General features: G+C 42.6%; 1 protein-coding gene across 1 annotated transcript; it reads right to left on the bottom strand.

Annotated features, from left to right (window-relative positions):
• Positions 1–1,249: 1,249 nt before the first annotated feature.
• On the bottom strand, positions 1,250–2,122 carry LOC117835501 (uncharacterized). Its single transcript, XM_034714841.1, has one exon. It carries the CDS (start codon positions 2,120–2,122, stop codon positions 1,250–1,252), a length of 873 nt encoding a protein of 290 aa, XP_034570732.1.
• Positions 2,123–16,533: the final 14,411 nt, after the last annotated feature.

Here is a 16,533-nt window from a genome sequence, read left to right as displayed (position 1 = left end):
GTCGCTAGGAGGATCTCACAATCACCCCTACCTGGCGTGCCAATTGTTAGATTTATAAGCCCGACAGTCCACCAGAGGGTTACCCAATTGGTTGATTTTTAGGTGAGGGCGATTGCAAAACCATGAACTCGAAGGTGATCACAAGAACACGAGGGACATGAGGGTTTTAGATAGGTTTGGGCCTCCGAGGAGTAATACCCTATGTCTTGTATGCTAAATTGTACTATTTTGCAATGGTGCGTGGAATAATTGGGATACCCTCAGGGGGTGCCCGAGGCTGCTATATAGGCTAACGACCTAGGGTTCCAAGTCGGTTGGAATCTAATCTACATGATTGTTACATGGAAGGTAATCTGAGTCAGACTATAATATGCGTTTCATGATATCCGGGCAGATTTGAACTATCTAGTTGCCTTGTCTTGAACTCCAAGTAACTTCATGTCCCTGACCTGCATGCCCTGGTTGGACGGGCCCACTTGTCAAGTCAGGCCAGTATCCTGGTCGGTAGGGACCCATGGGGAACCCATATCCCTCAACAGGCCACTCTTTGTTTCTTTACGCATGTGTGGTAAGTGAGAGTGCCTCCATGATTGTTCCCGTGATCACAAAATCAACCATTAAAGTAAATGAAGCTCATAAACCCTCCAAATCATGTTTAAATGCTTAATCCTCCTCTAATTTAAAAATTAAAAATTAACTCAGAGCTAGCAATGAGGTCAAATAAATATTGTCTTAACCAAAGGTTCAACTTATTAAATATTCATCAGGTATGATGTAGCAAAATCTGGGACTCACTTGACTCTTCAAATGACTCCACGGTTGTCCTCCCAGTAGCTTATTCTTGACTCGATGATCGGGTTGCCTCCCGTATAGCGCTTTGTTTATAGTCTATAGCTAGACTCTTCAATTCTTCACTTCGGACCAGCACTTAGTGTCAGTGCTACAGTCTGTAGCACCCACTTCTTCACCCTCTTTAGATTTGATGTAGGCACAGGCTTGCCTATCTTTTTGGTTTTCACAGGTTGGTGTTCTTCCTTCTTCTAGATGATAGCAACTTTTTCTACTAGCTTCTTTTCTTCTGCCTTCTTGTTCTTCTCCTCCTGCTTGACACGATGATGTGGCGGTATATACTTCCTAGAAATCATGTTGCATACCTCAAAGCGTAGGCAAAACTTGAATGCACTCATTGTGCCATTGATATCAAACTTGATCTCGCCCTTCCCAACATCTATGATTGCTCTTGCGGTCTTTAGGAATGGCCTTCCAGGATGAGTGGGGATTTAGCTCCTTCTCCCATCTCGAGTATCATGAAGTCAACAAGGACAAAGTGATTCCCGATCTTCATTGATACATCTATAGCAATGGCTTCAGGATAGCGAACGGTGTTATCCACCAACTCCAAGCACATAGCAGTCGGTTCTGTCTCCTGCAGGCATAGCTTCTCGAACACATCTTTGGGCATGATGCTTAGACTTGCGCCAAGATCACATAATGCCCTTTCGAATATTAGCACTCCAATTGAACCTGGGATGGTTGGACATCTAGGATCCCTTTTCTTGTCGGGAGCTTGATTTGCAATTGCAGCACTGCAGTCTTCCGTCATCTTGATGTGATCTGTAGGGAACTGCGGAATCTCTTGCTTGGTTGTCAGGATATTCTTGAAGTAGTGAGCATAGGTTGGAACTTGTAGAACGTCCAGCAGTGGCACATTGATGTTCAACAAGCGGACAACTTCAATAACCTTCTCAAACTGTTCATCAGTTTTACGTAGACGATGGCGTGGTTTCTCTGGTAGAATCTTTGTGTCATCTTGATCGACCATCTCTAGAGCTAGGGTAGGTGTCTTCTCCTTTGAAGTCATCTCTCCTTCTGTAGATGGTTTAGGCTTCCTAACTCCCGCCGAACGTTCTAGATCTTCTGTTTCCTTGCCTATGCGAGATTGAATAGCTTTAGCTGACTCTGGATTCATCGGTTGTCCTAGCAATTTCCCTTGATTGCTTGTAAAATGCACAACTAACTGTGCAACTTGAGTCTCCATCATCTTCAACATGTTCATCACTTGGTGGTTCGAACTTCCAACCTCTATCACATTGCTATCTATATTCTCCAGAATCTTGTCCATAGATTGAACTTAGTGATAGTGTCTTTCTTAATCTTGCCTTGCTCCTCCATGAACTCCTTCATCTGAATGCGTAGAGGCACTGTGTTCTAGATGGATGAGCTTGCATTGAATTGAGGTCTATTCTGTCCATACTGATAGTTGGATGGTGGAAACCACTCTCCCTTCTTTATGTAGTCTAGCAACTTTGCTTCCTCAAGACAGTTCTTCTCGACACGGCCGTAGTTGCCATACCCTTCACATGTTGATCTTGCTTCTGCTGCCTTCAGGTCTATAGCTTGAGCTTCCTTTATCTCCATCTTCTCCAGTCTCCTCATCAACGAGTCGATCTTTCCATCGAGTAATTGATCACGCTCCCCCTGCAACACTCCTTATGTATTTCAGTAGGTTGAGCTGGGAATAAGCACCCAGACGATGCCCACGCATTGTTGTCTGCAACATTCTTAAATAACTTGAAATCTTGAGTTGGGGTGAGGTCTATAATTGATCCTCCAGCTGATGCGTCGATAACTGCCCTTGATGCTGGTGTCAGCCCTTGATACAACTTCTGGACTAGGTCCTCCCTAGGGAGCTTATGATGTGGAACTGCACGGATGTAGTCATTCAAGCGCTCATGAGCTTCAGCAGTCATCTCGGAAGCATATTGAGCAAAGGTAACTAGACTACTTTTGAGATTCTGAGTCTTGGCTGGTGAATAATGTTCAGTTAAGAAAGCCTTCATCAACTCATCCCAATTTTGAATTGTTGCCACTGGTAGAGAGTAAAACCATTGAAGCACTCTTCCAAGTAGAGAGCAAGGGAACAACCTTGCCCTTAGTTGATTCTGAGTAACTCCATCCACATCAAAGGTGTTGAATAGCTACATAAATGCTTGTAGATGAAGATTACCATCTTCCTTGCCCGTGAAAGATGAACTCTATAAGATCCTCAATCTTGAAGTATCGATCCCAAACGGTCGGCCAACACCACCCAATTCATGGATAGGTAAGTCATTGATGTTCGGGATGCAAAGTTCTCTCACAGTAGGCTCTCCCTCCAGTTGTTGATCTCCCATTGTAGATGCTTGCTGGTGGTGTAGACTTTGAAGTAGATGATGATGACGATGATGTTTCCAACACTTCCAATTCTTCCTTAACAACTAAACCTTTGATCTCCAGCTCTCTTGCTTGTGCTAAACATTTTCCTTTCTTGTAAAGTTTTTCTTGATCATCCACAAAATTTTCCGGTTTGTTGGAGAGGTAGCCATCCATCTCCTGTTAGCGTTACTAAAAGCCAACACATATATACAAGTACTAGATCTGAAATTTTGATTGAGATTGCACAAAAGCAAAAAGATTAAAATGAAAAGACTGAAAAATCATGAACAAAAAATTATATCTACAAATGCATAGTTAAACTAGAACTTGACTATTAGTTCCCCGGCTATTGATGGCTCTTAGCACGCCAAGTTGTGAACCGCAAGCGTACAGATCAGTTGTAGCTCATCCCTCAGAGTGTTCCCCCATGGTTTATGAATCCATGGAACTTATAGGACAAGATCTATTTCAACTAGCATTGTTAGTATTAGCTGGGTGTTTATGAGAGATTCAGATCCAATTTACTAAGCATTTATTGACAGAATATAGATAGAGGAAGGGTAACCAATCTAGAGAAACCTAGACTATACATATGTTGTAATTCTGAGCACGGATAGAAAAGTAACACATATATGATCTTAGTAAAAAGCATCCTTAAATCTACACCTCCAGTTCAAATAAATCTATACCTCCAGTCCAGATCTTGAAACCCCCCACCTTACACAAGAAAAATCCTGTCACGATCACCTCTATCAGCGCAAGCAGGTTAAGGGCATGATCATAAGAACATGTGATACTCATTGGTAGATCATGCATGCAAATCTGGTCACCACAACCACAAGAACACCCTAGGCAATCTATCATCTATTCATAGATTGGAAAGCAGGCAAACCCAATAAAGCATAAAACTATCAAAGAAGATACTAAAATCACTAAGAACATGAACACATCTATACTTCACCATGAATTATTGTACATCACAAGATCACCACCGTGATCCTACCTTGATCTTGATGACTCCTAGCTCCAGAACTCCAGCGTGATCTTCCTCGCAGGGTGATCATGCTGGCAGAGGTTTGCCTACGCTAGCCTCTGACAACTGCATGGCCCTCAGCTCTCTAGAGATGTGTCCCTCAAGCTCCTTTTGCTTCTCTACTGCTTCATGTCAAGTACGTCGTCTTGGATCTGGAGCTCGGTGGATTTTTTGGGGTATTTATAGTACAGAGAGCGCATGGCAAAAAATGGAAGGTGAGGGGGCGAAGGAAACCCATAGGATGATCAGCCTAGGAGGGTTTAGGCTGATCGACTTGGGCCTTCCTTTTGGCCCCTCACGTCCTGCTTAATCTCTGAGTCTTCTCTAGTGCTTTGAAGTCTTATTTTCACTTGCATGTGGGCCCACTACTAGATTTTAGGGCTATTGCCATGGCCATCATCCCATCAACTCAAATTTCGTTGCAACAGGTAGGGGTTATTGCAACAATTTTGAGTTTTCGTTGCAACCGGTAGGCGTTATTGCCACCATTTGAAAATTCATTGCAATAGGTAGGCGATATTGCCACATGTGTTTTTTTGTTGCAATAATTAATTTTTTCATTGCAATATCGACGGGTTATTGCCACGAAATACACAATGTTGCAAGGCTTTGATATTTTTGCAACGAATTTGTTACGTTGCCACATAGCCCAAGGAAATAACGGAAAACTGTTGCAATAGGTCGGTGTTGTCGCAACGAGTTGAAAATGGTTGCGAGTTGCTGAATAAATTGCCACGGTTTTTTTTGCGTTGTTATAAAGTTTTTTTTTGCGTTGCAATATGTAAGGGTTATTGCCATGAAATATGTAATGTTGCAAGTAGAAAGCAATATTGCAACGAATTTGTTACGTTGCCACATAGCCCATGGCAACAACAAGAAATTTGTTGCAATAGATAGGTGTTGTCGCCACGAGTTGAAAAATAGTTGCAAGTTTTACTTAATGGAAAAATTAAAAGATGCGCAATGAGGGAATCGAACCAGGGTCTCCAAAGTTTAGACTCGAGCACCTCACCACCACGCTACGCAATAGTTGGGTGATGGATAGGAGCCGAAGTAAAAGAAATAAATTCTATGTTAGTTACAGAAATAAATTCTATGAAAATTCGTTGCAATAGGTAGGAAATGTTGCAAGGCTTTGATAGTTATTCTAGTTGCAAGGTCTGGGCTTGACGAGAGGAGGCGGATTGGATGAGGACGGGAGGGGAGGCGTCGGAGGAAAAAATGGTTGGGTTGGACTTTAGTTTTTTCGTGGTGCTGGGCTTTGCATTATCTTATGACCCTGGTCGTTGCGTTCGTGCCTGTTGTTTGGCGTCGCTACCCTTTTTGTTGCCCTAGGGTAATTATAGGGCGGCGACGGCAGCAGGGTCTGGATGCGGCGGCAACAGGGCGGTGATGGCAGCAGGGTCTGGTTGCAGCGGCAGCAGGGCAGCGATGGCCGGACGTCAGATGATGTGGAGGTAATTATATATAGATGGAGAAAGTAGTGACTTATTAGCGTACTGATATGAGCAACTAACTGTATATACATGAGATTAATGTTGCATAGTGATGATCGGAGTTGGATGCGGCTACCACAAGTATCAGATCAGTGGCGAAAAGGATTGAAGACATTTATGGAGACTAGATTTGCAGGCACTTGTAAAGGAGATACGGCACCTTGTCCATGTTCAAGATGCCGTTCCATGTCATACAGAACAGTTGAGGAAATTAGAAATCATTTGCTTTTTAGGGGATTTTCTGAATGTTTCATCCAAGGGGAAGGAGAAGAAAAGGATTCATATGCAAGCATCATTGAAGGAGTTGGCAATGATGGTGAATCAGGGGATGGTCCATCTATGAATGATTTGGTTTCCTCACTAATCAGTGGTGCAATACATGGAGAAATCCAAACTGAAGAGCCAAATGAAAGCGCTAAGAAATTCTTTAAGTTATTAACTGAGGCGTAGAAGGAACTATATCTAGGTTGCAAGGAGGCTACTAAGGTCTCATTCATTGTCAGGCTATTTCAAATTAAGTGCATGTTTGGTCTCAGTAACAGTGCTCTGGAGGCTGTGCTTCAGCTATTCTCGCTCGTGGTCCCTGAAGGTCATTGTGTTCTAGATAGTTTGGATAAAGTGCAAAGGGTAGTTCGTGATCTTGGGCTGGACTACGAAATATACATGCATGTATCAATGATTGTGTTTTATTTAGAAAACAATATGCTGACTTGGATAAATGTCCAACATGTGAAGAGACTAGATGGAAAGCTGTTGGTTCAACTGAGGAGGCAGCTAGTGGTGATGCTACACCTAACAAGCATGTTCCACAGAAAATCCTAAGGTATTTTCCAGTGACCCCTAGTCTGCAAAGGTTATACATGAGAGCGACCACATCTGAATATATGCGTTGGCATAAGGAGGGACTTGTTTAAGATGGAAAAATGCGGCACCCTGCTAACTCCATGGCATGGAAACACGTGGATGAAATTTATAAGGAATTTGCTTTGGATCCTCGTAATGTTAGGATGGGTCTTGCATCTGATGGTTTCAATACATTTGGGATGTTGAACGTGACATACACTACATGGCCTGTGATCCTAATCCCTTACAATTTGCCTCCTTGGTTGTGTTTGAAACAACTGTTCTGGATGATGTCAATGTTGATACAGGGGCCAAAATCTCTAGGAAATAACATTGATGTGTATTTACAGCCCCTTATTGATGAGCTCAAAGATCTTTGGCTCAATGGTGTTCACACATGGGATGCAAAGGTAAAGAAGAATTTCACTCTGCGTGTTGTTCTACTTTGGATAATTAATAACTTCCCACCATACGGCATGCTATCTTGTTGGAGCACAAAAGGCAAGTTTGCATGTCCATACTGCCACAAGGATACTGACTATTTATGGCTAAAATTTGGTTCAAAGCATTGCTACATGGGTCATCGCCACTTTTTACCAATGGATCACAGGTGGCGCCGCAACAAGATTAGCTTTAACAACCAGGTGGAAACCAGGGAGCCTCCAGTGCCACTGGATGGGGAAGGTGTGCTGAAACAGTATGAAAGCTTTGAGCAAGTGACATTTGGAAACACGACTAAAAAGAGGAAGCAACGTCAAGAGGACACTAGATGTCACAATTGGAGGAAGAAGAGTATTTTTTTTGAACTGCCTTACTGGGAAAAGTTGCTCGTAAGGCATAATTTGGATGTGATTCACATTGAAAAAAATATATGTGAGAGCATACTAGGGACCTTGCTTGACATCGTAGGAAAATCTAAGTATAGCGAGAAGGCTCGTTTGGACATGCAACATTTGGGCATGAGGAAGGATCAACATCCTTTGGTGATGAATGACAAATACACTTTGCCTCCAGCGTTGTACAGTTTGGGTAAAGATGACAAGGTATATCTATGCAAATTTCTGCAAGGTGTCAAGATGCCTGATGGTTACGCGTCTAATATCAAGAGATGTGTGGATGTGCTGATGTGTAAGCTTTCTGGACTTAAAACTCATGACTACCATGTTATATTTCATAAACTATTACCCATTGTGGTTCGTAACATACTGCCACAAGAGGTTGTTAAACCACTGATTGAGCTTAGTAGGTTCTTCAATGCAATATGTTTTAAGGAGTTGAGCACCGAAGAGTTAGAAAAATTGAACATTTCGATTAGAGAGACACTTTGTCGTATGGAGATGATCTTCCCACCAGGTTTTTTTGATATCATGATGCATTTGCTAGTTCATCTTGCTGAAGAGGCTAAACTAGGAGGACCTGTATGCTATAGATGGATGTATCTAATAGAGAGGTATCTACGTACGTTGAAAGGCTAGGTGCGGAACAAAGCCTATCCTGAAGGTTCAATAGCAGAGGGATATATACTAGAGGAGTGCATGTCTTTTTCTCTCTCTTTGGATGACATGGACACAAAGATTAATCATCTAGAGCGTCATGAAAGGGCTGCAGTGAATGAACCACCAGCAGGTTTAAGCATATTCAGCAACATTCATTATACTAAGAAAGGATTTGCAATTGAGCAAATTGCTAGGCTAGATATGCAGCGGATGAGGCACTGGATATTAACAAATTGTGATGAGGTTATTCCATGGGCCAAGTAAGTAGTATCTTTAATTTACTTACATTGGAGTATGCACATACATATTTTTTTGTTGACTTTGCATTCCCCCCTTTTTGCCCGTTACTGTAGTATGCATAAGGATTTACTCAGAAAATAGTGTGTCAGGAATGTTGAATAACGTCATATAGAACAGTTTGTAAGCTGGTTCGAGCGTAGGGTGAAGTACAATTTCCTCACAGGTTTTATTGCTTTTAGTGCTCATGTACTTATACATTGTTCTTTTATACTTCTTGCAGATCAACATACTTTATGCAGAAAGAAAAACAAGTGATGCCATCCATGCACTTTCTCAGGGACCAGACCATCGGGCACGTGTTTTCAATAGGTGCTTCATCAATGGATTTCTGTTCAGAACTACTCATGTAGAGAAGAATCTGACTACACAAAATTCTTGTGGTGTTGTGAATGGTGATCCTACTACAGGCAACATCGACTGGTATGGTGTGGTCAAAATAATTTACGCACTAGATTTCCTGACACAACAGGAAGTCATCCTATTTCAATGTGACTGGTACGATCTGCCTGCTGCCAATAGGAGCAAAGGTAGAGGATTCAACAAGGATCAATATGGTATTATAGATATCGATACAACTCGATTGCGATATTTAAATGAACCTTACATTTTGGGGACACGGGCTCAGCAAGTGTTTTATGTGAAAGGTTCAAAGAAACAAGATTGGAGCACTGTTATTAGAATGAACCCCAGAAATGTGTTCTTCATACCCGAATTAGACAACCAGGAAGAAATTGATATTGATTCACTCGATGTCAGAGTGGGAGATATGATCGAATTGGGCACACATGAAGATTTGACAAACTGGACTAGGACTAGCGTTGAAGGTGTCACCGGTGACGCATCTGTTATTGAAAAGGCTCTTGCTGAGTCCGTACCCGAACCAACAACTATTGACGTAGCAAATGAAGATGAAGAAGACAACACGGATGATTACATCGATGATGGATACATTGTGCGTGTGAATTCTACTGTGGATGGAGCGGAAGATGTGTTTTTTGTTTAACTGTCATAATTTGTAGTTCTTTGCAATTAACGGTGAATCTGACAATATAATAAACTGAAGATTTGGTATATGGCGACCTACCCATTCCTCGGCGGCCGGTGACCTACCCGTTGACTGGAAGGCGACGTCGGATCCCAAGTTCACTAGAAGGCAGCACTTGATCTCAGTGCGGCGGAAGAGCGGTGGTCGGCGCAGGAGCTCGAGGCGGAGCAATTTGGGGCCTCATGTGGGAAGAAGCAAGAGAGATGGGGGAACGGGGAAGAATTCATAATGGGCCAGCCCACGTACGAAATCTAGTGCACCAGAGTTCATGTGATGAGGACATCACTTCTCCGGATGCACATGATACTCCGCTGGACATTCAAGGTCCAATCACTAGAGCTCGCGCACGACAATTGCATTTAGAGGTGAGATCGTTCCTAAGCAATTCATTTTATGATTTTAAGAATAGATTGCTATCCAATGATTATATTTTGATTAGGAACAAAGGAGAGGACCAGGAGATGCATGGAGAGAGGCTTGGAGGCGTGGAGGACCAGCAAGGACATACAACTCGAGTTGGAGGCCCAAGCCAAGTCGACTTCGAGTCCACCTTGGTTTCCAGGAGCAGCCCACAGTGATTTGGACGCCCAGGCTGCATACGGACTCTGTTTTGGATGTTCTATATATGGTTGGAAAGTTTAGAATCTATCCCGGCGCTGCGTTGCCTTATTTTGGCATTTGGGCCATCTATCGTTGTTGGGCCCATTAGGGGCACATCCAGGGGGTCGACCACGACCCTAACCCCTATATAACAGTAGCCATTGCCTTCGTTAGGTTTTGGGTTTTGCTTAGATTAATCTGTCAAGAACAGTTTCGCCGTCATCGGTTTGTAAAACCCAAACTCGTGAGCTTAATCATTCATCTGGAAATTTGGTTTGCATTCTTCCTTGTTCTTGCTTGTGTTCCTCGATTCACAGGCAAGGATTAGCCTTCATGGCGAGGTCGACCATGCATTGCCGGTCGGTAACCTGAGGCAACGTTGTGCTGCGATTGCGGGGTTCGGAACGTGCTGTTCAGAAGCCGGATCGAATTGTGTAGCGACTCCGCCCAAATCGTCAATTAACTGAACCTTTCGGAAGATCGGGACCCTAGTCCACATCAAGAATGTCCAGCGGAGTATCATGTGCATCTGGAGAAGTGATGTCCTCATCATCCTCCCCTGCTTGAATTGGAGTCGTCCTCGACTCAAGCTCATCGTCTGCTCCCAAGTAAGGCCTCAAATCTGAAATGTTAAAGGTAGGACTAACCCCGAACTCAGGAGGCAACTCAAGTTTGTATGCATTATCATTAATCTTCTCAATTATCTTGAAAGGACCATCAGCTCTAGGCATCAACTTAGACTTTGTCAAATCTGGAAATCTATCCTTTCGCAGGTGCAACCAAACTAGATCACCCGGCTTAAGTTTAACCTCCTTTCTACCTTTACTACCAGCAATTCGATACTTTTCGTTCATTTTTTCAATGTTGTGCTTAGTTGTTTCATGCATTTGCAAAATAAAATCAGCGCATTCTTTGGCATCCTTATGAATCCTCTCACTAGTAGGCAAAGGCAAAATATCAATAGGAGCACGGGGGTTGAATCCATACACTACCTGAAAAGGACTTAGTTTTGTGGTTGAATGTGTTGCCCAATTGTATGCAAACTCCACATGAGGCAAACATTTTTCCCACATCTTCAAATTTTTCTTCAAAATAGCACTCAACATGGTGCCTAAAGTGCGGTTCACCACCTCTGTTTGCCCATCAGTTTGTGGATGACAAGTGGTAGAAAATAATAATTTTGTACCCAACTTGTTCCACAAAGTACGCCAAAAGTGACTCAAAAATTTTGCATCGCGATCTGAAACAATAGTAGAAGGCATACCATGCAAACGTACAATCTCTTTGAAAAAGAGGTCAGCAATATGAATAGCATCATCACTTTTATGACATGGTATAAAATGTGCCATCTTTGAAAAATGATCCACAACAACAAAAATGCTATCCCTACCCCTCTTAGTCCTAGGCAATCCCAACACAAAGTCCACAGAAATATCTGCCCAAGGAATAGAAGGAACAGGTAGCGGCATGTATAAACCATGTGGATTCAAACGAGACTTAGCTTTTTGAGATGTTGTGCAGCGAGCAACGAACCTCTCAACGTGAGGCCAGAGCGTCCACCGTCTTCTTGGCACCAAAATACCCCATCAATCCTCCTCCATGCGCTTCCTGCATCAACAAAAGATGAACGGATTCAACTGGAATGCATAGGCGGTTAGCTCTAAACACAAAGCCATCATTGATCACAAACTTATTCCATGTACGTCCCTCTTTACAATTGAGCAACACATCCTTAAAGTCAGGGTCAAGCGCATATTGTGCCTGTTGATTCAAGTCCAAAAATACGACAATTAGGTTGGGATAGCAAAGTATATATTCTAGACAAAGCATCGGCAATCACATTATCCTTCCCTTTGTTATGTTTGATGATGTAAGGAAAAGATTCAATAAATTCAACCCATTTAGCATGTCTTGTTGGAGGTATGCCCTAGTGGCAATCATAGAGATGATGATATTCCATTTGTATCCATGATTTATATTGTGTTCCTTGAATATCCATCAAAGGCTACTTGAATTGATTTGCAATTATGTGAATTGTGTGTGAAACTCTTTACTTGTATGGTTATTCTAAAGTTGTCCCTAGTTGGAGTTCATGTGAGGACACACATGAATATTAGACTAGCACATGTATTAGTTGATGACTATGTTTCACAAGTCATGGACATGGAGATGTTGAACTAATAATGTGGGCACATGTGGAGACATGTGCTAGGACTGACCCAACACGAGAAGTAGTTCTCTCTTTAAACAATATATACACTTTGTCCTTAGACCTGAGATTGTCGCATGTATTCAAGATGTGGATCGACCTACTTAGGGGCTATCAAACGCTACGCCGTAACAGGGTAGTTATAAAGGTAGCTTTCGGGTTTGTCAAGAAGCATGCTATGAGACATGGTCAATCAAGATGGGATTTGCCCCTCTCTGATTGAGAGTGATATCTCTGGGCCCCTCGAGTGATCGGATCCGAAAATGCATGGCCATGCTACATACGGTTAAGAGTTAACCTACAAAGGGATTCCGAATCACAGGATCGAGAAAGAGCGGTCGGCTTGAAGCTAAACCAAATATCGTGAGGCAAAGGGAATAGCATGTATATTATATTCTGATGGTTCGTCTGATATGATCTTCATGTGCGTATAGGAGTTGGCATGTCTTGCTAGAGGCCGCTACTGACTATTGGGCCGAGTAGGAGTACTCGGGCCATGTCTATACGTATCCGAACCCATAGGGGCTGGAAGCCCAATTCGGATGTGATCCGAGTTGGATTAGGTTTAGAAGTACTAATGGGCCTCGGACCCAGAGGCCCGTCAGGAACCTCTATAAATAGAGGGGTGGGGGCGCCCTAGGGTTTACACCTTTTTGGCGAAACACATCTGACGCGCCTCCCACACCCTCGCCTATTGCAACTCACGGATCTAGCAGTCCAGCTTGCGACGCTTCCTCCCTGCACGTGTGGATACCTTGGAGGTGTTGTGCCTGCAGCACTTCGACGAGCCGCCGCCGAGCCCCGACGAGCCGCGGCACGAGGGCGATCTTGCTACACGTGGACGAGCTGCTGAGGAGCTGCTGGACGTTGACGTGATCGACTATGTACGACTACGTTGATCGTCTTCGCTGCATCGACGCAAATCTACATCTTCCGCACCAGTAGTGCGTCGAGTGGTAATCCCGTGATCCTTATACGACAGTTCTTCCTAGTTTGACGCGGTAGAAATTTTGATTTGCGCTAGTGTAGCCTACCTCGTATCCCAACATGTCTATGGTTCATATTGTTTTGAGAGCGAAGATACTAAGCGATTCATGATCAGAATGAATAACAAATTCCTTAGGCCACAAATAATGACACCACGTTTGTAAGGAACGTATAAGAGCATACAATTCCTTATCATACGTAGAGTAATTTAGAACAGGACCATGCGATTTCTCGCTAAAGTATGCAACGGGTTTACCATCTTGCATCAAAACACCACCAATGCCAACTCCACTAGCATCACATTCAAGCTCAAAGGTCTTACCAAAGTTTGGAAGTTGCAGCAATGGCGCATGCATAAGCTTGGCCTTCAAAGTGGCAAAGGACGAGTCCTGTGCTTTTCCCCAACGAAAGACCACACCTTTCTTCGTCAACTCATGCAACGGCGCAGCAATGGTGCTGAAATCTTTGATGAAGCGGCGATAGAAACTTGCAAGACCAAGAAAACTCCTTACCTGTGTGATGCTTTGGGGTAGCGGCCAGCTCTCAATGGCTTCAATTTTCATTCCATCCACCTCAATTCCCTGTGGAGTAACAACATATCCAAGGAACGAAACTCTATCGGTGCAAAAGATGCACTTCTCAAGGTTAGCAAACAAACGTGCATCTCTCAAAGCCTCAAAAACAGCACGCAAATGCTCCCTATGTTCATCCAAAGACTTGCTGTAAATTAATATATCATCAAAGTAAACCACCACAAATCGACCAATAAAATCCCTTAAAACCTCATTCATCAAATGCATGAAAGTACTCGGTGCATTAGTTAAACCAAAAGGCATGACTAACCACTCATATAACCCGAATTTGGTCTTAAAAGCTATTTTCCATTCATCTCCAAGTTTTATTCTTATTTGGTGGTAACCACTACGCAAGTCAATCTTTGTGAAAATTATAGAACCACACAACTCATCAAGCATGTCATCTAACCTAGGAATAGGATGTCGATATCGAATGGTAATATTATTGATGGCTCTACAATCAACACACATATGCCAAGTACCGTCTTTCTTTGGAACCAAAAGCACAAGAACAGCACAAGGACTAAGGCTTTCACGTACATACCCGTGGTCCGAAAGATCTTAGACTTGTCACTGTATTTCCTTAGTCTCCTCGGGATTGGTTATGTAAGCAGCACGGTTTGGCAAAGTGGCTCCTGGGATCAAATCAATTTGATGCTCTATCCCTCTCAAAGGTGGCAGCCCTGGGGGTATCTTGGCTGGAAAAACGTCCTCATACTTCTGCAAAATGTTAGTGATAGCAGGAGGCAAAGAGCTAGCAATATCATCAAGAGAGAACAAAGCTCGTTTGCAAATCTATGTTTCGTAAAGAATCCTCTCTGGTTATCCTGGGAGCCAAGAAGAAATACCTGCCAGCGATTTCAGAATGGCTGCACAACCTTTCTTAGTTGTTTGGATCTTTTTTGCCTCCTTTTTTGTTTCTCGAGGCACCTTTGTAAACTCTGCTTTCATGTTTTAATATATATATATATATATCTATATATATATATATATATAAAGAGAATATACTCTACGGCCGGTCATAGAATAGCTTATTTTGTGGCTCGTCTATCCAACGCACTAGAATGGTTACAATAACTTAAATGGTTTTAGAAAATAATCTAATCGACTTACTAGAATTGATATGTACATTCTTGTATGTCGTAATTTACTATAAATTGATTGTACCATAATTTGGACTAAATAAGCATCTTGACGCTAAATAATTGTGGTAACTTCTAGTCCAAATTATGGTACAATCGATTTATAGTAAATTATGACATACAAGAATGGACATATTAATTTTAGGAAGTCGACTATGTTGTTGTGTGAAACCATTCAAGTTATTGTAACCGTTCTAGTGCGTTGGATGAGCTGGCCACAGAATAAGCTATTCGATGACCGGCCATGGAGTATACTCTACCTATATATATATAAAAAACAGCGGTCTCATAAGTCGCCTAATGCAGGAGAGAGAGCGAGGTGAGAGAAAGAGGTTATTGTTTCGCGAAACAACCGACTCATGAGCTAAATTGTAGGATCACGAGAGAACTCAACAACTATTGTACGAGTTATTGTTGCCATGCAACTCATAATATTTCTTTTTTTTATATGCAGAAATTAAGGAATTGTATAGCTCTACCAGATAACTTATAAGAAAACTTATTGTAGAGGTTGCCTGATGAGTCATCTCAAGATTATGTGTCAATGTATGAGACCACCTATTAAACAACATTAATCTACTTGCCCTAAGAACAGATGACCGAAAAAGACGGAGATATCAAATGAGACGTATCCCTGTCTCATCCATCTATTATGCCCAGGTAATCCGGTGAGGACTGACGTCGGAGCCGTGACGGAAACGGGACCTGGACGGCGGGGACGCCTCCCCTGAACACGACCAGAAATCAACGCAAGCTCTCGCCGGCCGGCCGCTGGGACAAGCTAGGAAATCCCTCGCAAGACTGTTATCTTGTTTGTATGCTCCTGCTCCAATCTTCAAAAATTATACTGACTAATCAAACATTACACCAGGTTGTGGGCTCGAGGGGCTTGTCTCGAACCTAATGTTTACTAATCCCTGGTCGGTGCATTTGATTACCGTGTGCCATGGCGGGCTTGGATTTTATTGGGTATATGAAATACTGAAGTTTTTTTTTCCTTTTGGATTAGACTCATAGGGACATGTGTGGAGTGTGGACTATGTAGAATGTGCATGTGCTGCCAATTTAGCCCGGTGTGCGGACAAGTCTGTTCATCAACTCACGTTTTTGTTGCTTGATCTTGACTGCAAAACTCTCTCGCTATCCCGTAGTATATGGAGACATTATTCAGCGGCAGGATGAACGACATTAGCGCGCGAAAATTGTCGACGACGTGAGAATGCCAAAATTTCCTGTGACGAAATGGATAGTGCGCCGAAGGATCAGGCGCAGGAAGATCCATGAATTTATTTTTATTGTTCCACTTTGTGTAAGAACATATAAATTAGAGTATGTCATTTGCTCACACCTTAATGGCGCTGACCTCTATAGATGGCTTTGTTCATTTGCTCACATCACTTATGATGTTTTTACCATCAACGGCATGTTGCCCAGCCAAACGCCAAAAGTTTACTGTCTACCTTTAGACAAAATCATGTTTGCCGCAGTCTATGATAATAAATTTCATGTTGGAGATTTTTTTCAGCTACTTTTTGCTATCCCAAATATAAGTCGATTAGGATTTATTTAAGTCAGATCCTTTATAACTTATTCATCGAGAGTAGCGATACTT

The sequence above is a fragment of the Setaria viridis genome, chromosome 9, assembly GCF_005286985.2.
Source record: "Setaria viridis chromosome 9, Setaria_viridis_v4.0, whole genome shotgun sequence".
NCBI lineage: Eukaryota > Viridiplantae > Streptophyta > Magnoliopsida > Poales > Poaceae > Setaria > Setaria viridis.
The sequence above is the reverse complement of the archived record's forward strand: the minus strand, read 5'-3'. Positions and strand labels throughout refer to the sequence as shown.

Excerpts from the sequence above, each read along its gene's own strand:
- LOC117835501 (XM_034714841.1), bottom strand. The coding sequence starts at position 2,122 with ATGGACAAGATTCTGGAGAATATAGATAGCAATGTGATAGAGGTTGGA.